Source organism: Thalassophryne amazonica, chromosome 9 (assembly GCF_902500255.1).
Source record: "Thalassophryne amazonica chromosome 9, fThaAma1.1, whole genome shotgun sequence".
In the NCBI taxonomy this organism is placed as follows: Eukaryota; Metazoa; Chordata; class Actinopteri; order Batrachoidiformes; family Batrachoididae; genus Thalassophryne; species Thalassophryne amazonica.
Genome location: NC_047111.1, coordinates 4,431,704 through 4,457,561, shown reverse-complemented (window position 1 = coordinate 4,457,561; position 25,858 = coordinate 4,431,704). Strand labels below are relative to the sequence as shown.

The following is a 25,858-nucleotide window of genomic DNA, read 5'->3' as shown; positions in this document are numbered from 1 at the left end:
AGCTGTTGCTCGTGTATTGAATGTTCATTTCTCTACCATAAGCCGTCTCCAAAGGTGTTTCAGAGAATTTGGCAGTACATCCAACCAGCCTCACAACCGCAGACCACGTGTAACCACACCAGCCCAGGACCTCCACATCCAGCATGTTCACCTCCAAGATCATCTGAGACCAGCCACTCGGACAGCTGCTGGAACAATCGGTTTGCATAACCAAAGAATTTCTGCACAAACTGTCAGAAACCGTCTCAGGGAAGCTCATCTGCATGCTCGTCGTCCTCATCGGGGTCTCGACCTGACTCCAGTTCGTCGTCGTAACCGATTTGAGTGGGCAAATGCTCACATTCGCTGCCGTTTGGCACGTTGGAGAGGTGTTCTCTTCACAGATGATGCGAAGGAGATGTGTTGCACTGCATGAGGCAAATGGTGGTCACACCAGATACTGACTGGTATCCCCCCCAATAAAACAAAACTGCACCTTTCAGAGTGGCCTTTTATTGTGGGCAGTCTAAGGCACACCTGTGCACTAATCATGGTGTCTAATCAGCATCTTGATATGGCACACCTGTGAGGTGGGATGGATTATCTCAGCAAAGGAGAAGTGCTCACTATCACAGATTTAGACTGGTTTGTGAACAATATTTGAGGGAAATGGTGATATTGTGTATGTGGAAAAAGTTTTAGATCTTTGAGTTCATCTCATACAAAATGGGAGCAAAACCAAAAGTGTTGCATTTATATATATATATATATATATATATATATATATATATATATATATATATATATATATATATATATCACAGTCAGGTGACACATGCGTCCCCCTTTGCCACACTGCAGTGATAAGCAAATCTCCCAATGTCTTTGGCACTTTCACCACATACAGATACACTTCTGATGCCTGGATCTTGGTCTCAATCCAGAACAGTCACAAACCCAGACAGTCTGACTTCTCACTCAGCATATCAGGTGACACAATTGGAGAGTCCATGGATTTCACTAATGTCACATCATCATGTGCATTCACATTATCTGTATCAGTATCAGGCAGCTGTGAGTTTCAGCAGCTTATTGGGGATCCACAGAATTGTCAGGATGTCCCACAAAGTAGCCGAATCAACTGATATTCACTCTAGCATTCATTGAGCACTCATGCAGTCAAGATGTTGTTAATTGTTCACATCTTGGGCATAAAGCCAGACAAATGTTGTTGCTGTGATTGGATCCTGTTGAAAATGTATCTTACCACCCCCCTGTATTTGCTACAATCTGGACAGTCACTCTTTGAATTATAGAGAGTGACAACAAGCCCTTTCTTCCAGTCTGTTTGGGTGATGCCTGGTGTTTACTTTTGTATTTAGCAGGATTAAACACCAGTTCTTGTATTCTGTCGTGTCAGACTATTGAGACTTTGATTGGAATTGTTTTTGAAGGTGTTTGGGTGTGTATCTCTTGCCTTCAGGATTTCACTGTCCCAGACTATCGGACACACATGCAGGATCCACAGGGTCGGAGAAGGCCGTCTCTGCTGTCTGAATTTCACCCAGGAACTGAAAGGTATGGCCTGTACTTCATATATTTGACTTAATTTAGTCATAAAGGAAAACTCCATTTTTGAACCTTGGTTTATTTTTAAGAAGTTTTTGGGTTCAGCTTTTCACTTGGGACAAAAATGATTTTAATCAGTCCAGTATTTATTTGAAACTGTTACAGGCTGAACAGTGTAAGTGTGCAGAACAAGCTGAAATTATCACAGTGAAATATTGTTTAATAGGTTAAAATGTCATTAAACTTGTCGGCAAGCATGGAGCACTAGGGCTGTTCAAGTTATATAGTGAAAAACTAAAAGCTGTGAGAGACTTTGGGCCACATGTTGTTTTTGTTCCACTTGGGGTTTTATAGGTGTAGACCACATTTCCATCAGATAAGTTTTAGAAGTCCCCCAGAGTGAGACATTTTCCTCTCCCTCTGCTGGCAAGACGTCACCCAAACGGGAGAAGACTCTGGTGCCATTATTTTTCTTTTACAGGTACATGTGATGGCTTCTAATCACAAAAAGTGGTGGTGGATTGGTCAGCCAGAGGAGGACATTACTGGAATTACTGGATTACTACAATGCTTGTTTGGGGAAAATTGTTGCTTTGTGGGGGACCCCTAATCAATGTCCAATTACAATAACATTTGGCACAGATCTTCTATGTTATTAGTGGAACAAGAACAACATGTGGCTCAAAAGATTTTGTAACATTTGTCATTTTGAACAGGTCTAAAGTACATGTTTGCATATTTAAAGAATATTTTTAAAACAACAGCAACTAATGATGATACTTCAGTGTTTTCGACTTCACCTGGAAACAGACGTATCTGGAGGCACATCATGTGACATTTTTCCATAAAGGGAGGGTCACTTGGTTGGCTTCACGCACTAAGTGCAAGAGGTTTAAGAAGTAGACTGAACAATGTAGACATCCTCAGATTTTGAAAAAGGTTTTCATTTTTAACAAATAAAAAAAAATGAAAGCAGAATGTTTTTAGCACCTTAGACCTTAAACAATATTTAGAAGATAAACTCAACTCTCTTATTTCCAGGTAATTGTGTAATTTTTTTAATGTTAATTTACTGTCTTAAGGTATTTATAAATTGTTTAGGTTCTTGTTGAGATATACTTTATACTTTGATCTCACAGTGGAGAAATTATGTTTACACTCCAGTTACCTCAGACAGCAATTAGTCCATAATTATTACTTGTTTACCGTAATAATGGCACACATCAGAATTAAAGACAGCACATACACATTTGACATTGTTTATGTGCACTAAATTTGAAGAAGTCCCTTATCCGAATTGAGGCAAGTGGGTGAAGGTCTCGCAGCAACCCTTAGTCGTGCGAGACCTTCACCCACTTGCCTCATCATATACACGCTATTATTATTATCATCAGTATTATTTTTGTTATTACATGTTATTATTACTTTCAGAAAGCGCTGTAACTAGGTTTAAGGATATGATTCCTTCTTTATGTTCTCTAATGCCATATACCAACACAGTGCAGAGTAGCTACCTAAACTCTGTAAGTGAGATAGAGTATCTCGTCAATAGTTTTACATCCTCATTGAAGACAACTTTGGATGCTGTAGCTCCTCTGAAAAAGAGAGCTTTAATTCAGAAGTGCCTGACTCCGTGGTATAACTCACAAACTCGTAGCTTAAAGCAGATAACCTGTAAGTTGGAGAGGAAATGGCGTCTCACTAATTTAGAAGATCTTCACTTAGCCTGGAAAAAGAGTCTGTTGCTCTATAAAAAAGCCCTCCGTAAAGCTAGGACATCTTTCTACTCATCACTAATTGAAGAAAATAAGAACAACCCCAGGTTTCTTTTCAGCACTGTAGCCAGGCTGACAAAGAGTCAGAGCTCTATTGAGCTGAGTATTCCATTAACTTTAACTAGTAATGACTTCATGACTTTCTTTGCTAACAAAATTTTAACTATTAGAGAAAAAATTACTCATAACCATCCCAAAGACGTATCGTTATCTTTGGCTGCTTTCAGTGATGCCGGTATTTGGTTAGACTCTTTCTCTCCGATTGTTCTGTCTGAGTTATTTTCATTAGTTACTTCATCCAAACCATCAACATGTTTATTAGACCCCATTCCTACCAGGCTGCTCAAGGAAGCCCTACCATTATTTAATGCTTCGATCTTAAATATGATCAATCTATCTTTGTTAGTTGGCTATGTACCACAGGCTTTTAAGGTGGCAGTAATTAAACCATTACTTAAAAAGCCATCACTTGACCCAGCTATCTTAGCTAATTATAGGCCAATCTCCAACCTTCCTTTTCTCTCAAAAATTCTTCTTCACAGACTAAAGTTAATTATGGAGTTCCACAAGGTTCTGTGCTAGGACCAATTTTATTCACTTTATACATGCTTCCCTTAGGCAGTATTATTAGACGGTATTGCTTAAATTTTCATTGTTACGCAGATGATACCCAGCTTTATCTGTCCATGAAGCCAGAGGACACACACCAATTAGCTAAACTGCAGGATTGTCTTACAGACAAAGACATGGATGACCTCTAATTTCCTGCTTTTAAACTCAGATAAAACTGAAGTTATTGTACTTGGCCCCACAAATCTTAGAAACATGGTGTCTAACCAGATCCTTACTCTGGATGGCATTACCCTGAGCTCTAGTAATACTGTGAGAAATCTTGGAGTCATTTTTGATCAGGATATGTCATTCAAAGCGCATATTAAACAAATATGTAAGACTGCTTTTTTGCATTTACGCAATATCTCTAAAATCAGAAAGGTCTTGTCTCAGAGTGATGCTGAAAAACTAATTCATGCATTTATTTCCTCTAGGCTGGACTATTGTAATTCATTATTATCAGGTTGTCCTAAAAGTTCCCTAAAAAGCCTTCAGTTAATTCAAAATGCTGCAGCTAGAGTACTGACGGGGACTAGAAGGAGAGAGCATATCTCACCCATATTGGCCTCTCTTCATTGGCTTCCTGTTAATTCTAGAATAGAATTTAAAATTCTTCTTACTTATAAGGTTTTGAATAATCAGGTCCCATCTTATCTTAGGGACCTCGTAGTACCATATCACCCCAATAGAGCGCTTCGCTCTCAGACTGCAGGCTTACTTGTAGTTCCTAGGGTTTGTAAGAGTAGAATGGGAGGCAGAGCCTTCAGCTTTCAGGCTCCGCTCCTGTGGAACCAGCTCCCAATTCAGATCAGGGAGACAGACACCCTCTCTACTTTTAAGATTAGGCTTAAAACTTTCCTTTTTGCTAAAGCTTATAGTTAGGGCTGGATCAGGTGACCCTGAACCATCCCTTAGTTATGCTGCTATAGACGTAGACTGCTGGGGGGTTCCCATGATGCATTGTTTCTTTCTCTTTTTGCTCTGTATGCACCACTCTGCATTTAATCATTAGTGATCGATCTCTGCTCCCCTCCACAGCATGTCTTTTTCCTGGTTCTCTCCCTCAGCCCCAACCAGTCCCAGCAGAAGACTGCCCCTCTCTGAGCCTGGTTCTGCTGGAGGTTTCTTCCTGTTAAAAGGGAGTTTTTCCTTCCCACTGTAGCCAAGTGCTTGCTCACAGGGGGTCGTTTTGACCGTTGGGGTTTTACATAATTATTGTATGGCCTTGTCTTACAATATAAAGCGCCTTGGGGCAACTGTTTGTTGTGATTTGGCGCTATATAAAAAAAATTGATTGATTGATTGATTACTATTTTGTCAATTTGATTTTTTTTTTAATGGACCACATGGAAAATGTGTGTTCACTTTCTTGTGTTGTCCATGTATTCTTAATGTATTTACAATTATATTATGTACTTAAATTGAATTTACTTAATAAAATCATGCACACAGGCACTCACGTTTTAAAATAAAGATGATTTCCCGCCCCCTGCTAGAATGGCTTGTTAGTCCAGGATGTAATTAGCAACATTAACTAATATCTGGAGTTTCTCCAAAAACATTTGTCCTATCAACGTTTCCTTTTGGCGGCAAACCCTTTGCTCGGTACTTTGTTGATTCACCTTTGGCAGCAATTACAGCCTCAAGTCTTCTTGAATATGATGCCACAAGCTTGGTGCACAGGGGCAACAATGCTCAAAGAACACCTGTTTGGAACATTCCACAGGTGAACAGGTTAATTGGAAACAGGTAAGTGTCATGATTGGGTATAAAAGGAGCATCAGCCTTTTGGGGATGCTCCTTTTATACCCAATCATGACACTCACAATTAGTGTCCTCAGTTCCCAAACGCTTATTGAGTGTTGTTAGAAGGAAAGGTGATGTAACACAGTGGTAAAGATACCACTGTCCCAACTTCTTTGAAACGTGTTGCAGACATCCATTTCAAAATGAGAAAATATTTGCATAAAAACAATAAAGTCTATCAGTTTGAACATTAAATATCTTGTCTTTGTGGTGTATTCAATTGAATATAGGTTGAAAAGGATTTGCACATCATTGTATTCTGTTTTATTTACATTTTACACAATGTTCCAACTTCATTGGAATTGGGGTTGTACAGTGATATGAAAAAGTAGTCATGATTTGTGTGATATATTGTCATCTATTTAGAAATTTCATTTTCGTGTTCTGTTTAAATTAAATCCTTGGCCTCAAAATAAGGATTTGCAAAGATCCCAGTTTTGGAAGCATACTTTTTGGGAGTCTTATGTCTAATGCTTGTTCATCTAAGTGCTTGTTTTCACGCACGCTCTGCAGGCCTCCAGAGAGGCGCCATGGATACGAACAGCAGTTCCACCCAGTCACAGGCCAACATGAGCATGAGGCATTGGAGGCTAAACGCCCTCGTATGGAGACTATCGCTGAGGGCCACATCACCCGTACACCTCCGATGACGGGGGGCATTGTCCTACCTATTCCTCATGCACTACAGGATAGCCTCAGAGCCAGTGTGGAGCTCAAAAAGGTAAATCCAGTCCCCTTTTGAATACTTTATTTCATATTTTGTGTACAGATACACAACTGGTCTTGATTGTAGTTTTATTTAAAAACATACTTACACTTTTAAGAACGGCCTGTTAATTGGCCTTCTCACCTGTTGTGTCCTCTGCGGTGAAGAACCACCAGGCTTGCAACGACAACAAACGTTCTAATGCTAGTGAGGGCTAGTAAGCGACCTTTAACCTTGTTGTCAGCTGAAAAACAAAACACAAGTTTGCTTGATATCTATCTCTAGCATTTAGTGTTAGCACACTAGTGAGGAGGCAAAAAGCAGGAGTGATTCATGTATTCTTTTTTTTAATTTTGATTCCCATTACATTGCTAGCTAATGCAAACTGTTAAAATATCTATATTAATTTTTTACCTGCCTACGGGATTCTTGATTGCAACATCCTCCTTTCTATTGCAGCATTTGTCATCAAACAAAAAAGCGGCAAGTCTTTTGTCCCCATATCACTGGGGTGTGGAGGTCTGGCACTGTATTGTGTTGGTTTTGTGGTTTGAGCCACATTTGTTGCTGTGGTCCCTCTGATGTTTGCAGTCCTGCATTACTTTTCTCTTGGCATTGTTTCATGGTATGTTTTAATTCTGCTGATGTAGAATTTTTTGCATTCGAAGATTTGATTCCTCGCTGGACCTAGTCAGGCGGCTGTGCCTCCTCGTCAGGTTATCTGTCGCCTTTTTTCTCTCCATTGCGGTTATTCTTCTCCAGTTTCCCTTGGTTACTGTTTATTTTCATAATAATGTTGTTGCTTTCCTGTGTGTGAGTTTTACTAATCAGCATCAAGCCCCGCCCAGCAGCCTTTCAGGGCCGCTCACATAGTACATACCCTGCATGATGGACTTTCCTGACCCTGAAAAAGGTTCCTCAAAATCCCATTTCAGGGGTGGTCCCTGTGTTGGAGACACATGCAAAGGTGTCTTCCCCTTTAAAATGGCCTGCAAGTTCCTGTGGTCGGAGGTCAAATGGCTTAACATTTCATAACAACAGGAAATAACTGATATTTGTACTAACTTTTCTAAATGCAGGGTTGTTTTGTTTTCAGTGGCCATGTTGTTTTTCCCCCAGGAATCACAGTACGCTGTCAAAGTCGAAGCCTCATCTCCAGGTGGACCTGCACTGCACATTGGGGACGAGCAGGACACATCGCCTTCTAAATTATCCAAGGAAGAGCTCATTCAAAGTATGGACCGAGTGGACAGAGAAATTGCTAAAGTGGAGCAGCAGATCTTCAAGCTGAAGAAGAAGCAGGTTGGCTTCCTGCTTCTTTTATCATCATACTTCAAACACAGTGGATTTAATTTTAGAGAAGCTAATGTAAGATAACCAACATGGTGCCCGCAGGAGCCTGAGAGGCACCCGCGATGAATGTTCTAAAAAATAGCCAGTGACTGCGGTAGTCACTGGCTATTGTGAATAAAGGCTTTGCCATTAGGCTGTCCTGACACAGAATCAATCAGGCTGGTTGCAGTGTATAATATTTACCACGTCCCCAGCATGTGCATTCAAAATGTTTAAACACTGACTTTTAAAATAACGTCTCCATTTTGTTTGTTTCTCCTCACTGCCGTCATTGAGGTGCTGCTTCTGTTCCTCCGTCTCTTGCTGTTCGTAGGAGGAGGCGGGATCATTGTAGTGTGTGTGTGTGTGTGTGTGTGTGTGTGTGTGTGTGTGTGTGTGTGTGTGTGTGTGTGTGTGTGTGTGTGTGTGTGTGTGTGTGTGTGTGTGTGTGTGTGTGTGTGTGTGTGTGTGTGTGTGTGAGAGAGAGCCTAGACTGGGTCAGGGGCGCTAGAATGGACAACATATAACAGCTACCCGGCCTGCGTCACTCCATCCAGAAAGTTTGGAAGAATAAATGGAATTGGTTAACTTGGCAGGAACCTCAAAGCCAAAATGTACTGATTCACATTTGTGTTGAATCTCTGTCCCGGTATGAGATCAGACCGTGCTGCGTGCGTGTTTAAAATGACAAAGCCACCAACTTATTACATTACGTTACTTATTATTAATTTGATGTTTTATATGAATTGGTGTAAGATTTCACGGATGGGATGTTCAAAAAATAGAGAAGCTTCCTACCATGATTTTTAACTGGTACAGAGTGATGATTTAGGACATGCTGTAATTTGTTCAAATGTCAAACAATCTTAAAATTGACGTGATAATTGCGTGACTAGTCAAAATCAAACAAAACAGTGCGCTGGAGAGTAAATTCATCTAGCACAAACGACGACAGCTGTAATCCAATTAAAAGCACTCATGGAATAAATCCACTGTCTGTCGATCTTGACCATGGCAGCAAATGCTACAGTGAGGCAAATAAATATTTGATCCACACGTTTTCCCACCTACAAAGAATGGAGAGGTCTGTAATTTTTATTGTACATACTTCAACTGTGAGAGACAGAATCTTAAAAAAAAAAAAAAATCAGAAAATCACATGTATGATTTTTTTTTTTTTTGTAATTTTTTGTTATTTTTTTATGACCATTTTGTTGCCAAATATATACATAACATATACTGTAGCCACTCTATGTTCATCATCCTCACACTATCAACATCAATTTACAATCATTTCAAAAGCACACATCCCCTACACAAAATGCTGCAAAGCAATATTAGAATCAGAATCACGTTATTGTCATTATACAATGTATAATGAAATTTCCCTTAACTCCTCCTTATAAAAATTTAAATTATACAAAATATAATATGCAAATAAAACAGCAATGCACAGTGCTTGGTGTGAATACCTAAAGCAGCAGTTCACTGTGCAGAATTCCACGTGAGGACGGTAAGTATAGCTTAAATCTCAGTCCATATAGTTCCACCCACAGTTTGTAAGCTGTGTGTGTTTCATTAGAAAATAACACAAACAGAACCAAACAATTAGGGAGTAGACTGTCGTTACAACTTAACTAGTTATCTGAGAAAACAAAGTCAGGCCTATGAGGCGTTACATAGTGAATCCATTTTATCCAGTATGAGGTAAACTGTTCCAATTTATAGTTGACACACACTGTTATTGTTTCCATATTGTAAATGTCCATTGTCATGTCCATACATCCAGTTAAAATTGGACCTTCCTGTAATAACCATTTCCTGGTAAATGCCTTTTTAGCTGCAACCAACAAAATGTTAAATAAATATTGGGGTTTTTTTTACCATTTCTGGGGTAAATTTCCAAAGTATATATAATCTTTACCTCGAGAGGCATTACACCCTTGAAAATATCTTGTAGAGCCATGTGTATCTCTCTTCAGAAGTCCTTGATAGCCGGCAGTCCCAGAAAACGTGGTGGTTTGCATGTTGGTTACCACAGCTTCTCTAACATATACAGTGGGGTAAAAAAGTATTTAGTCAGTCCCTGATTGTGCAAGTTCTCCTACTTAGAAAGATGAGAGAGGTCTGTAATTTTCAACATAGGTACACTTCAACTGTGAAAGAGAAAATGACAAAAAAAAAAAAAAATCAAGGAAATCACATTGTAGGATTTTTAAAGAATTTATTTGTAAATTATGGTGGAAAATAAGTACTTGGTCAATAACAAAAGTTCAGCTCAGTACTTTGTAACATAATCTTTGTTGTTAAATGTTTCCTGTAAGTCTTCACCAGGTTTGCACACACTGTAGCTGGTCTTTTGGCCCATTCCTCCATGCAGATCTCCTCTAGCGCAGTGATGTTTTGGGGCTGTCGCTGGGCAACATGGACTTTCAACTCCCTCAACAAATTTTCTATGGGGTTGAGGTCTGGAGACTGGCTTGGCCACTCCAGGACCTTGAAATGCTTTTTACGGAGCCACTCCTTCATTGCCCGAGCGATGTGTTTGGGATCATTGTCATGCTGGAAGACCCAGCCAAGTTGCATCTTCAATGCTGTCACTGATGGAAGGTTTTGGCTTAAAATCTCAAGATACATAACCATGTTCATTCTTCCCTTAACACGGATCAGTCGCCCTGTACCCTTTGCAGAAAAACAGCCTCAAAGCATGATGTTTCCATCCCCATGCTTCACAGTAGATATGATGTTCTTGGAATGCAACTCAGCATTCTTCTTCCTCCAAGCACAACGAGTTGAGTTTTTACCAAAATGTTCTATTTTGGTTTCATCTGAACACATGATGTTCTCTCAGTCCTCTTCTGGATCATCCATATGCTCTCTGGCAAACTTCAGACGGACCTGGGCACATACTGGTTTAAGTAGGGGGACACACCGGGCACTGCAGGATTAGAGTCCCTCTCTGCGTAGTGTGTAACCTTTGTTACTTTGGTCCCAGCTCTCTGCAGGTCTTTTATCAGGTCCCTCCGCGGAGTTCTGGGATTTTTGTTCACCGTTTTCGTGATCATTTTGACGCCACGGGATGACATCTTGTGTGGAGCCCCAGATCGAGGGAGATTATCAATGGTCTTGTATGTCTTCCATTTTCTTACAATTGCTCCCACAGTTGATTTATTCACACCAACCTGCTCGACTATTGTAGATTCACTCTTCCCAGCCTGGTGCACATCTACAATTTTCTTCCTGGTGTCCTTCGACAGCTCTTTGGTCTTGGACATGGTTGAGTTTGGAGCCTAACTGTTTGAGGCTGTGGATATCTGTCTTTTATACAGATAATGAGTTCAAACAGGTGCCATTAATACAGGTAACAGGTGGAGGACAAAAGAGCTTCTTAAAGAAGAAGTTACAGATCTGTGAGAGCCAGAACTTTTGCTTGTTTGTGGGTGACCAAATACTTATTTTCCACCAGAATTTACAAATAAATTCTTTAAAAATCCTACATTATGATTTTCTGGATTTTTTTCTCATTTTGTCTTTCACAGTTGAAGTGTACCTATGTTGAAAATTACAGACCTCTCTCATCTTTCTAAGTAGGAGAACTTGGCACAATCAGGGGCTGACTAAATACTTTTTGGCCCCACTGTAGGGGGAGCTCCATCATAGTGGGATTTCTGAGCAGGTGTAATAAAATATCTGATCAGATTTTCCAGCTGAATTCCCTCCAGATCTGTGAACTAGTACATTTACAATGATATCGCCACATTGTTGTCCATTCCTCCTCAGATATACTTATTCCTCCTTCTTGCTCCCATTTTTCTTTAATGTATGTAGTTGACTGTGTTTTAAGGTCACACAAGCCTTTGTATGCACATGATATGATTCTACCATTAACATCAGAGTTATATGTTTTCCTAAACATTTCTATAAAATTCACCTTTGCTTCTGACACATTTTTTACTTTCATATTAATATAGTGTCATACCTACAGATAGCGGTAGAAATCTTGTTTTTCTAAAAGGTATCTTTCTTTAATTGTATCAAAACTAAGGGCCCCTTTACACATAGTACAACTAAGTACAAATCAGGGTGAATTACAGCGGAACAGCTCGTATGAGCGAACTATGAAAACATCGAGCTGATGGGCAGGCGTGCACGATGCTGCTGCAATGGTTTCATGCATGCGGGAACACAGTGTGAGCAGCTGCATGATGTGGTTATAAAAATTACATACCACCCACGGGATTCGAACCTGCACTTTCTAAAAGTTCTGATTGCCAGCCAGAAACTTTACCACTGAGCTACCGTCACGGTCGTGTAAAAGGTGCGGGAAAATGCCTGATATCAAGAAGGACATGGACGTATTTAAAAAAAAATAAATAAAACCACACACCATATAAAAATGCCGCATTGTATTGAATCCCTCTTATCAAGCGGGCAGTACAAGTATGAACCGTGTGTTTCTCTCGAGATGACCCATGGTCACAGATGTACAGTTGTACCCTTGCTGCAGCCCATTGCAACAGCGATATATGTTTTTATATACAACCCCTGGCAAAAATTATGGAATCACCGGCCTCGGAGGATGTTCATTCCGTTGTTTAATTTTGTAGAAAAAAAGCAGATCACAGACATGACACAAAACTAAAGTCATTTCAAATGGCAACTTTCTGGCTTTAAGAAACACTATAAGAAATCAAGAAAAAAAGATTGTGGCAGTCAGTAACAGTTACGTTTTTAGACCAAGCAGAGGAAAAAAATATGGAATCACTCAATTCTGAGGAAAAAATTATGGAATCACCCTGTAAATTTTCATCCCCAAAACTAACACCTGCATCATATCAGATCTGCTCGTTAGTCTGCATCTAAAAAGGAGTGATCACACCTTGGAGAGCTGTTACACCAAGTGGACTGACATGAATCATGGCTCCAACACGAGAGATGTCAATTGAAACAAAGGAGAGGATTATCAAACTCTTAAAAGATAGTAAATCATCACGCAATGTTGCAAAAGATGTTGGTTGTTCACAGTCAGCTGTGTCTAAACTCTGGACCAAATACAAACAACATGGGAAGGTTGTTAAAGGCAAACATACTGGTAGACCAAGGAAGACATCAAAGCGTCAAGACAGAAAACTTAAAGCAATATGTCTCAAAAATCGAAAAATGTACAACAAAACAAATGAGGAACGAATGGGAGGAAACTGGAGTCAACGTCTGTGACCAAACTGTAAGAAACCTCCTAAAGGAAGTGGGATTTACATACAGAAAAGCTAAATGAAAGGCATCATTAACACCTAAACAGAAAAAAACAAGGTTACAATGGGCTAAGGAAAAGCAATTGTGGACTGTGGACGACTGGATGAAAGTCATATTCAGTGATGAATCTCGAATCTGCATTGGGCAAGGTGATGATGCTGGAACTTTTGTTTGGTGCCTTTCGAATGAGATTTATAAAGATGACTGCCTGAAGAGAACATGTAAATTTCCACAGTCATTGATGATATGGGGCTGCATGTCAGGTAAAGGCACTGGGGAGATGGCTGTCATTACATCATCAATAAATGCACAAGTTTATGTTGATATTTTGGACAATTGAAAGGATGTTTGGGGATGATGAAATAATTTTTCAAGATGATAATGCATCTTGCCATAGAGCAAAAACTGCAAAAACATTCCTTGCAAAAAGACACATAGGGTCAATGTCAATGAGCAGATCTGATTTGATGCAGGTGTTAATTTGGGGGATGAAAATTTACAGGGTGATTCCATAATTTTTTCCTCAGAATTGAGTGATTCCATATTTTTTTCCTCTGCTTGGTCTAAAAAAGTAACCGTTACTGACTGCCACAATCTTTTTTCTTGATTTCTTATAGTGTTTCTTAAGGCCAGAAAGTTGCCATTTGAAATGACTTTAGTTTTGTGTCATGTCTGTGATCTGCTTTTTTTCTACAAAATTAAACAACTGAATGAACATCCTCTGAGGCCGGTGATTCCATAATTTTTGCCAGGGGTTGTATGTCCACATGAGGACAGCGACCAGACACACGTGCATCACAGTGGGCAGTTGTTAGTTCATGTCCGTTCAACCACGGTACGTGTGCCCCAGTTGTGACGTCCAGAACCACAGATCTCCACAGCCGCTCCTGTGGGCGGACCCACCACTTGTCAGGTCAGCGCACACACCAACATGTCACTGTGTCTGTTTGCAAAGCCACTCTCATGGGGACACTTAGACAAATTTTCACATCCAGCTTGACAGTCACTACGTTTACATGCCGTTAATTTTCGGGTTAAGGTCAATATTCCGGTTTCTGAATCATTAGGAATAACCCGTTTACATGCTTAAGCAGACAGAGTTACTCCTGTATACATGGTCATTGGTATCGTTTGGAATATCACAAAAAAACGAAGGAGAGATCCGCACAGCCAGTTAGCTCCCAAACAAACCTTTAATGACACACCAAAAGTGACGTTTCGGGCCTCGCCCTTCATCAGACATAATGATCATGTCAGGACACACCTGTATATAAACTAACAGTGATTGGCAACATGTGTGAGAATCCAAAAAAAAAAAAAAACTCTTTGCCCACACAATCATCAAGCAGGGTTCATACTGTAATGATGTTCCACTTCGATCCATTAAAATATCTATTACATAAAAAAAGACAGATTTAAATACAGTTTAAATTCAGATAAATTCCATTCACAAAAAAACACAGATTTAATTCTTAAAGTGTCTATTGCAATTAGAAGGCCCCAAATTTATTGCCAAATGGGCCAGAACTACCTATTAGCAAAATTTATACCACTCTTCACCAATTTAAAAATGACGTAATTAAATAGTTTAATAATTTCATATGTTACAATTAAAATATATATATATATATATATATAAACTTCTTCTTAGTAGGACTAGCTGTTAAAAGATCCCAAATAGTCAGCAAATCAATTGCTGGAGGTACCCTCTTAAATGAGAATGGGATCAATGAGCACAAGGTGCCACCACCACGCCACATCTTCAGTAGTTTGCCCAAGCGTCATTGAGTGTTTCGGCCACTTACAACAAGACACCCTCTGCTGAGGTTGGCCCATCCCAGGCTGATCAGACCCGGGCGTGCAGCATATGGGGGGGGGGCACCCGACGGTCACTTGAAAGCCCACGTTGCCTCTTTACGTTTCAGCCATAACCAGTAACTGCTCCGTTCTGCTACAGTGGCAAGTTCTTTAATTATATATATATACAACAATAAACTCGATTAAGTCCAAAATAATGGAGACATGATTGATTGGATGAAAATATAAACAGCATGAAAAAAAAAACGTGCTAGTGATAATCGACTTAGTACTTTGAAAAGTGTCAATATGATTAAAGAAGCCCAAATTTGCAGAGAAAATGGGCCTAAGCTACCAATTACAGATCAGTACCTCTCTGCACAGTTCCAAAGCAACAAACAAACAAACAAACAACAAACTAAAAAAAAAAAAATCACATTTACATTCCTTTTACAGTATAGGCAACAGGTATATACCATCCTAGAATACTGTGGAAAACTAATAATAAATATACCGAAAAAAAGAACAAACAGGTGTATCCATCTGATGCAATCGACACAGTGCTAGAATTAAACATCAAGTTAATATAAACATTGAAAGAGACAACAGGGGAAAGATCACATAAAAACAACTGAATCGATACTAATGATGATGACAAAGCTACAAAAAGAATCACAAAAAAGGTCTGATGTCAAAATCCTCATTGAGTCCTTTAGGATTGAGAGTGTCCAGAGTGTAGATCCAATAACTTTCTCTTTTAAGTAAATTTTGATTAATATCACCACCACGGTTCGTCAGTTTTACTTGTTCTATCCCAAGAAATCTCAATGTGCTCACATTGTGTTGAGCCTAATTTTAAGAGGTCTTGTTGTTTTACCAATATAGGCTAAGCCACAGGGGCATTTTAACATGTAAATAACATTAGCAGTGTTACATGAAATAGTGGCACGAATTTTGAAGACTTTAGAAATTAGAGGTGTAGCATTTGAGAAAATCATTAAGAAGCAGTGGCACATCATCAAAACTGATCCTAAATTAAAAGATATCAAAGATTTTTCTTTGCCACCTCGCATCGTTTGTAAGAGGGCTCCTAATTTGAGCTCCATGCTTGTCCGTGCAAATTTGCCGTCACGCTGTCAACCATATTCTTCACAAGTATCACCACATGGTAACTACAGTTGTGGCCATTGTGCCCAATGTAATTTTACATATACAACTCAAACATTCTTACATCCTAGGACTGGCAAAGTCTTCAAAATTTGTGCCACTATTTCATGTAACACTGCTAATGTTATTTACATGTTAAAATGCCCCTGTGGCTTAGCCTATATTGGTAAAACAACAAGACCTCTTAAAATTAGAATATCGGAACACAGATCTAATATTCGGAACAAAGATAATAAAAGTTCAGTGGCCATTCACTTTACACAGGCTCAACACAATGTGAGCACATTTGAGATTTTTTGGGATAGAACAAGTAAAACTGACGAACCGCAGTGGTGATATTAATCAAAATTGACTTAAAAGAGAAAGTTACTGGACCTACACTCTGGACACTCTCAATCCTAAAGGACTCAATGAGGATTTTGACATCAGACCTTTTTTTTTGTGATTCCTTTTGTAGCTTTGTCATCATCATTAGTATCGATTCAGTTGTTTTTATGCGATCTTTCCCCTGTTGTCTCTTTCAATGTTTATATTAACTTGATGTTTAATTCCAGCACTGTGTGTCGATTGCATCAGATGGATACACCTGTTTGTTCTTTTTTTCGGTATATTTATTATTAGTTTTCCACAGTATTCTAGGATGGTATATACCTGATGCCTATACTGTAAAAGAAATGTAAACGTGATTTTTTTTTTTTTTTTTAGTTTGTTTGTTTGGTTGATGCTTTGGAACTGTGCAGAGAGGTACTGATCTGTAATTGGTAGCTTAGGCCCATTTTCTCTGCAAATTTGGGCTTCTTTAATCATATTGACACTTTTCAAAGTACTAGGTCGATTATCACTAGCACGTTTTTTTTGTTTTGTTTTTTTCATGCTGTTTATATTTTCATCCAATCAATCATGTCTCCATTATTTTGGACTTAATCGAGTTTATTGTTGTATATGTATATCTATTTTTAATCGTAACATATGAATTTATTCAATTATTTAATTATGTCATTTTTAAATTGGTGAAGAGGGGTATAAATTTTGCTAATGGGTACTTCTGGCCCATTTGGCAATAAATTTTGGGTCTTCTAATTGCAATAGACACTTTAAGAATTAAATTTGTCTTTGTGTTTTTTTGTGAATGGAATTTATCTGAATTTAAACTGTATTTAAATCCGTCTTTTTTCATGTAATGGATATTTTAATGGATCGAAGTGGAACATCATTACAGTATGAACCCTGCTTGATGATTGTGTGGGCAAAGAGTTTTTTTTTTTGGATTCTCACACATGTTGCCAATTACTGTTAGTTTATATACAGGTGTGTCCTGACATGATCATTATGTCTGATGAAGGGCGAGGCCCAAAACGTCACTTTTGGTGTGTCATTAAAGGTTCGTTTGGGAGCTAACTGGCTGTGCGGATCTCTCCTTTGTTTTTTTTGTGCTATTTCTTTTTTGATCTTGCATGCCAATACAGACTGTGATGTGCGTGTCATTTCATTATTTTTTGCATCATTTGGAATATCCCCATGTAAACAGCGACACACGTCTTCCACCGGTGCTTGATTTGGTCAAATCCTGCTTTATGTAAAACCCCTTACTACACACTTTTCTCAAACAGGCATTAACATTTTCTCATTTTTCTCTCCTGCGGGCTGCCTCCGCATCAAAACAGCGAGCGTAGTCTCTGGACCTGTTGCTAGATTTGGCGCAGCTCCGCACAGCAGAGAGGGCAGTGGTGTGAGTGGCCTGCGGCGTTTACCGAGCCCGCAGACTCAGTAAGCGCATCGGAGGCAGAGCAATCGTGGTGATGCCGGTGCCGCGACCAGCCCGCCTGATAAGGACGCAGAACACAATGCGCTGTTTATCTCTGTTTCTGTGGTGTCCGGTGGGTTGCACGCGCTGCATACAAGTAGTTGCCGTACTCAAAAGACCAAGATTCCTTGCGGATAGGACGTGCAGAAAACAAAATAATCTTCCTTTCTATGGGGATATCCCAATGCGCGTTTATATGACCTGATATTCGGGTTAGAAAAGGAGTAACCCAGGGGTCTTATTCGGGTTTTTAAAAACTGGAATATGAGCATATTCGGGTTTTTAAAAACTGGAATATGAGCATATTCGGGTTTTTGCGGGTGTTTACGTGGCCGTGCGCAACCGGGTTATTGCTAATATTCCGGTTATGAAAGGGTTATTGGCTGCATGTAAACGTAGTCACTGATCGTCTGCTAACTGTTTTTGTCATGATAGCGTGAATGGCCACACATCTTCTAAGTGCCAAGGAAGTGGTGTTAGATGTTCGTGTGTGTCAGCTGGAATTTGGCCAACACCTACTGCGAGAGGATTAGATCAGCTCTCACAGCGCACAATCTGTCTTTCAGCCGCTGGTGTGCACTAAAAGGTGTAGCAACAGGTGTACAAGGCGTTAGAGGCAGCTACAATTTTACACGTATTGCATACGATTCCTGCTTCGTGCGCAATTTGATCAAACTCACACTATGTGTGAAGGGGCCCTAAGCATTGTTCTCCCTTCCAGTAGTTTGCATAAAGCTGTCAAACCCTTAAATGTCCAGTCCTTAAATCTAGTATCCAATCTATTAGGCATGAAGTCAGAGTCATATGCATATAATTTAAGAACTATTATATCCCTTTCTAATTTATATTTTTTTTATGATAGCGCTCCACATTTTAAGAGTACATTTGAGCCATGGATTGTCAATACTTTTTATGTAATTTTGGAGATTATTGTCAGCGATAATTGCCTGTATGGGTGTGGAGCGTATTTTCTCTTCTATACTTTTCCATTGAGAATTATATGCACCAGCATATAATTGTTCTTATTTGTGTTGCGAAAAAATAATCTCTGAGAGACGGTAGACCCATCCCCCTTTTTCCTTGGTCAGCCGTACAGTTTTCACTTGTATGATTTTTAAATAATTAATTTGCACTTTATTGCATGAAATAAGTATTTGATCACCTACCATCCAGCAAGAATTCTGTCTCTCACAGATCTGTTTGTCTTTAAGAAGTCCTCCTATTCTGCACTCTTTACCTGTATTAGAAAATGGAAGAAACACAAGATGACTCTCAGTCTTCCTCGGTCTGGGATTCCATACAAGATCTCACCTCATGGGGTGAGAATGATTCTGAGAAAGTCCAGAATGACACGGGAGGACCTGGTCCGTGACCTGAAGAGAGCTGGGACCACAGTCACAAAGATTACCTGAGTAACACACGATGCTGTCATGGTTTAAAATCCTGCAGGGCAGCAAGGTCCCCTTGCTCAAGCCAGCACATGTCCAGGCCCGTTTGAAGTTCACCAGTGACCATCTGGATGATCCAGAGGAGGCATGGGAGAAGGTCATGTGGTCAAATGAGACCAGAATAGAGCTTTTTGGAATCAACTCCACTTGCCGTGTTTGGAGGATGAGAACAATGCAAAAACACCATCCCAGCTGTGAAGCATGGGGGTGGAAACATCATACTCTAGGGGTGCTTTTCTGCAAAGGGGACAGGAGGACTGCACCGTATTGAAGGGAGGATGGATGTATTGTGAGATTTTGGCAAACAACCTCCTTCCCTCAGTAAGAGCATTGAAGATAGGTCATGGCTGGGTCTTCCAGCATGACAGTGACCACAAGCACACAGCCAGGGCAACTAAGCAGGGGCTCCGTAAGAAGCATTTCAAGGTCCTGGAGTGGCCTGGCCAGTCTCCAGACCTGAACTCAATTTTTTTAGGTTCTGTATCTCTCAGTTGAAGTGTATCTATGATGAAACTCTCCATTCTTTGTAGGGGTGAAAATTTGCAAAATTGACAGTGGATCAAATACTTATTTGCCTCAGTGTTTATCCATCCAATATTAATGTGTTTTTAACATTTTAAACCTTATTCATGACCCATGTATAACATAAAAAGACATGAAATGTAACACAAAATAATGAAATATGAAGTGTGCATCATATTTCAATTAAATTGGCTCAAGTTGTGGCTCTTAAAATAGATAAAATCATTACAAATCCTGAATTATTTAGTTTATTCTGTTTTGCGTTAACAATTTTACAGACATTTCTGAACATGCAAAAAGAATAACTAGAGCCAGTGCTTATTTAATTTCAAAAGACCTGCATCCCAGCATCATTGTAGAAAATAAGTTTTTATTCATAGATTTAGTTTATGTTGCCTTTTTCAAATATAAAACTATAAAATATATAAAACTATATAGTGCTAGACACACTTTGCTTTCATGGCATAATGTGCCACACTGCCTTTCTTAGCACATGAGTAGATACTGGAATTAGCAGCTCTATATGCTGAATAGGGTGCTCACATATTGGAATGTTCGTGTGCATGTAGAACTCTTAAAAAGTGCAAATTATTGTCCCAACATGAGATTACAAGAAACAACAAAATAGAACTCTCTCTCTCTGTGTGTGTGTGCGTGTGCATGTGTGTACATAAATATAAGTGGGTAATACTTAACAGTATTGATAAAATATTGCTAAATATCAGTCTTGATTCCTTGATCGTTGTACATATAAAGCAAATAATCCCACATAGTCTTATTTTCAAGAGATGTTGAGACTTTAATTTGAGAAAATTATTTTGAATGAGCGGCAATTCATATAGTTGCCCTGCCCCAGACAAGTTGGAGACCCCTGATCTGCAGCATAATTCTGTAAGGCCCAAATCTGTATCTGTTATGTTAGTTAGCCTGTCTGGTAAAAAAAAAAAAAAATCACAAAACCACACATAGATTGTCTCGTATTTTATTTTATTTATCATTCAGGGTTGTGAAAAATCTGCAAAACTCTGTGGATTTCATCACGGGCGGGGGGTTAGTGTTGTATTCTGCCAATGGTCTGTAATCCTGTCGGTAAGTTGGAGAGGAAATGGCGTCTCACTAATTTAGAAGATCTTCACTTAGCCTGGAAAAAGAGTCTGTTGCTCTATAAAAAAGCCCTCCGTAAAGCTAGGACATCTTACTACTCATCACTAATTGAAGAAAATAAGAACAACCCCAGGTTTCTTTTCAGCACTGTAGCCAGGCTGACAAAGAGTCAGAGCTCTATTGAGCCGAGTATTCCTTTAACTTTAACTAGTAATGACTTCATGACTTTCTTTGCTAATAAAATTTTAACTATTAGAGAAAAAATTACTCATAACCATCCCAAAGACGTATCGTTATCTTTGGGTGCTTTCAGTGATGCCGGTATTTGGTTAGACTCTTTCTCTCCGATTGTTCTGTCTGAGTTATTTTCATTAGTTACTTCCGCCAAACCATCAACATGTCTATTAGACCCCATTCCTACCAGGCTGCTCAAGGAAGCCCTACCATTAATTAATGCTTCGATCTTAAATATGATCAATCTATCTTTATTAGTTGGCTATGTACCACAGGCTTTTAAGGTGGCAGTAATTAAACCATTACTTAAAAAGCCATCACTTGACCCAGCTATCTTAGCTAATTATAAGCCAATCTCCAACCTTCCTTTTCTCTCAAAAATTCTTGAAAGGGTAGTTGTAAAACAGCTAACTGATCATCTGCAGAGGAATGGTCTATTTGAAGAGTTTCAGTCAGGTTTTAGAATTCATCATAGTACAGAAACAGCATTAGTGAAGGTTACAAATGATCTTCTTATGGCCTCAGACAGTGGACTCATCTCTGTGCTTGTTCTGTTAGACCTCAGTGCTGCTTTTGATACTGTTGACCATAAAATTTTATTACCGAGATTAGAGCATGCCATAGGTATTAAAGGCACTGCGCTGCGGTGGTTTGAATCATATTTATCTAATAGATTACAATTTGTTCATGTAAATGGGAAATCTTCTTCACAGACTAAGGTTAATTATGGAGTTCCACAAGGTTCTGTGCTAGGACCAATTTTATTCACTTTATACATGTTTCCCTTAGGCAGTATTATTAGACTGCATTGCTTAAATTTTCATTGTTACGCAGATGATACCCAGCTTTATCTATCCATGAAGCCAGAGGACACACACCAATTAGCTAAACTGCAGGATTGTCTTACAGACATAAAGACATGGATGACCTCTAATTTCCTGCTTTTAAACTCAGATAAAACTGAAGTTATTGTACTTGGCCCCACAAATCTTAGAAACATGGTGTCTAAACAGATCCTTACTCTGGATGGCATTACCCTGACCTCTAGTAATACTGTGAGAAATCTTGGAGTCATTTTTGATCAGGATATGTCATTCAGTGCGCATATTAAACAAATATGTAGGACTGCTTTTTTGCATTTGCGCAGTATCTCTAAAATTAGAAAGGTCTTGTCTCAGAGTGATGCTGAAAAACTAATTCATGCATTTATTTCCTCTAGGCTGGACTGTTGTAATTCATTATTATCAGGTTGTCCTAAAAGTTCCCTGAAAAGCCTTCAGTTAATTCAAAATGCTGCAGCTAGAGTGCTAACAGGGACTAGAAGGAGAGAGCATATCTCACCCATATTGGCCTCTCTTCATTGGCTTCCTGTTAATTCTAGAATAGAATTTAAAATTCTTCTTCTTACTTATAAGGTTTTGAATAATCAGGTCCCATCTTATCTTAGGGACCTCATAGTACCATATCACCCCAATAGGGCGCTTCGCTCTCAGACTGCAGGCTTACTTGTAGTTCCTAGGGTTTGTAAGAGTAGAATGGGAGGCAGAGCCTTCAGCTTTCAGGCTCCTCTCCTGTGGAACCAGCTCCCAATTCAGATCAGGGAGACAGACACCCTCTCTACTTTTAAGATTAGGCTTAAAGCTTTCCTTTTTGCTAAAACGTATAGTTAGGGCTGGATCAGGTGACCCTGAACCATCCCTTAGTTATGCTGCTATAGACTTAGACTGATGGGGGGTTCCCATGATGCACTGAGTGTTTCTTTCTCTTTTTGCTCTGTATGCACCACTCTGAATTTAATCATTAGTGATTGATCTCTGCTCCCCTCTACAGCATGTCTTTTTCCTGGTTCTCTCCCTCAGCCCCAACCAGTCCCAGCAGAAGACTGCCCCTCCCTGAGCCTGGTTCTGCTGGAGGTTTCTTCCTGTTAAAAGGGAGTTTTTCCTTCCCACTGTTGCCAAGTTTTGACCGTTGGGGTTTTTCCGTAATTATTGTATGGCCTTGCCTTACAATATAAGACCCCTTTGGGGCAACTGTTTGTTGTGATTTGGTGCTATATAAATAAAATTGATTTGATTTGATTTAATCGTGATCGTCGCCGAATTAGGAGAATAGCTGTCACAAAGCGTTTTTTTTTTTTTGTGACATCATTCAAGTTGTATCAATCCGTGGCCTCTCTGTAAATCTCAAAGTGTGGCTGTTACCACATTTGTCATAAAGTGGGACAGGTTGGTTGTTACAGCAGTGCTGTTTGTTGTGTCTGTGTCATTCTGTTTCTGTTCCTGTCCACTCCTGTTTGTCTTGTGTCTAATTAAAGACGCTGTTCTTAAGCCAAAACTAGCATGTGGCCATTGCATACTTTTACAACTATAAAGTTATTAAAAGAAGAATTTTGCAGTGTGTCTGTGTCACGGAGCGACATCGTACAGAGGGAGGACAACGAGAAAGGCATCTCCAAAAGTTTTTTAAGGATAATGGAATCAAGCATCTGTGGAATTGGCGTTGGCTTGAATTTAAAGTCTGCAATGAATATCTTCATGAACACATCTGAAAGATAACCGAGAAAAGCGAACTGCATCTTCTGTCATCAGGATGTTAAGTGCTGTAAGAGGTTTCCCCCCCTCACTGGAAAACAGACATCGTGTGTCAAACAGGATCTCACTGGAAAACAGACATCATGTGTTCAAACAGGATTTCACACAAGATTATAAGTGACTTTTTTTTTTATGAATCTAGACTTTCTTTCATTGAAAAAAAGACGTTGCTTTTCATGGATTTATAAGAATTCACACAAGAATACAGTTAACTTTTGTTTTTACTATAAGGTATGTTATTGGTATTTTACCCTGATCTTCAAAATATTCTCCAAGTTTTAGCTGTGGTTTTTGAAATGCTTTAACGAGATTTACGAATGTAACTACGATGACCGCCAGAGGGCGGTGCTTTAGCACCTGGATAACTACATGTGCGCAGCACAGAGGTCGAGAATATATACCAACAAAGTTACCCCATTGAATGTGACCTGGGTGACGTCACTGGTTGTCTTTATATACCAGACGCACCCAGCGCTCGTTTCTTTTCGGAATGAACTCGCAAGACTTTGAGTGACAAGCAACTCTGGCGGTCATCCGCAATTCATAGAACCGTAGTTACATTCGTAACTCTCGTTCTATTTCATTCCTCCTGACCGCCAGAGGGCGGTGCTTTAACACCTGGATGACTTAATACCAACAAGGTCACGAAGAGTCACACTCACCTTGCATCAGCAGTGGGGAGTGGAGGCAGACAACACCGCCAAAGTCACCGCAGGAGGAGCAGCCACATTCAGTCTGTAATAGCCGTCGAAGGTACAGGACGAAGCCCACGTAGCAGCAGCACAAATATCACTCAAAGGGACACCTCTCAGTGCAGCCCAGGAGGTGGACACCCCTCTGGTGGAATGGCATGTAACCTTAGGAGGCTGAAGACCTCTGGACCTGTATACTTGTAAAATGGCATCCACGACCCTATGCGAGAGTCGCTGCTTTGAGACAGCACAGCCTCTTTTGTGATCACCGTACCACACAAACAGGGCATCCATTTTCCGGATCCCGGCAGTTGCACTAATGTACTGCTTCAACATTCGGACAGTACACAGGGAACCTGAAACAGATAATCCTGGATCAGAATGCGGGACATACACAGCCAAGGAAACTGGTTGGTTAACATGAAAAGTAGAAAGGCAGTCTTCACTGACACCCATTTAAGATCAGCACTTTCAACTGGTTCGAAAGGGGATAAGCTTAAACCCTCCAGGACTAGAGGAAGGTCCCATGAAGGTACGCGTGCAAGCCTTGGAGGCCGCAAACGTAGAGCACCTTTCAAAAAACGACACACTAAGAGGTGTGAACCCACTGACCGGCCATCAATGTAGACGTGCCGGGCAGAGATTGCAGCAACATAAACCTTCAAGGTAGCGACAGAAAGTCCTTTCTCCAGCAGTTCTTGTAAATATTTGAGGAGAATAGGCACAGGGCAATGCTCCGGGTCTAACTTTTGTTTCTCACACCACCGCGCAAACAGCTTCCATCTGTTGTCATACAAAGCCCTGGTAGAAGCAGCACGTGAATTAAGGATAGTCTGAACAACAGAACGGTAACAAGAACTTAACAAGGAGTCTGGCCCCTCAACAGAGTAAATCCGCTGCACGTTCTGTACACCGGGCAGATGAACTGCTCTGACACTTTGAAGGCGAGGCAACGCCCATAAGAGAAGCTTCTGAGTTTCTGCCAATGAGTGATTGGACCTGGTGCCCCCCTGATGGTTTATGTTGTAGACTGTTGATGTGTTGTCCGACCGGACAAGAACATGTCTTCCTCTCAGGGCCGGGAGGAAATGCTTGAGAGCCAGTCGCACAGCGCAAAGCTCCAGCACGTTTATGTGTTGGAGTCTCTCCTGAGGACCCCTCACCATCCTGTGATTCCACACGGCCCCCCAACCTTTGAGTGATGCATCTGTAACAACCACCTCTCGGCGAGAAGGAACAGAGCCTAGAGGGACACCCTTGCAGATGAAGTCCATGTTCCCCCAGGGTTTGAGGTGCAGAAGGCACTGGTTGGAGAGTCGTACAAGCCTGTGCTGATGCAACTTTGAGTTGAGGCCTAGGTTGTTGATCCAGATCTGTAGGGGACGTAAGAACAGAAGTCCCAAAGGTACCACTAGCGACATTGCAGTCAATTTGCCCATCAACCGGAGCAGCAAACCAAAAGGCAGC

At 40.1% G+C, this 25,858-nt stretch overlaps 1 protein-coding gene across 1 annotated transcript in view; it reads left to right on the top strand.

The window, feature by feature from the left end:
- The window catches only part of ncor1 (nuclear receptor corepressor 1), a 206,486-nt gene that overhangs the window by 42,764 nt on the left and 137,864 nt on the right, over nucleotides 1-25,858 (top strand). The window contains 3 exon segments of the mRNA XM_034177498.1: nucleotides 1,463-1,557; nucleotides 6,255-6,462; nucleotides 7,567-7,749. Coding sequence (XP_034033389.1) covers nucleotides 1,463-1,557; nucleotides 6,255-6,462; nucleotides 7,567-7,749 — 486 coding nt within the window.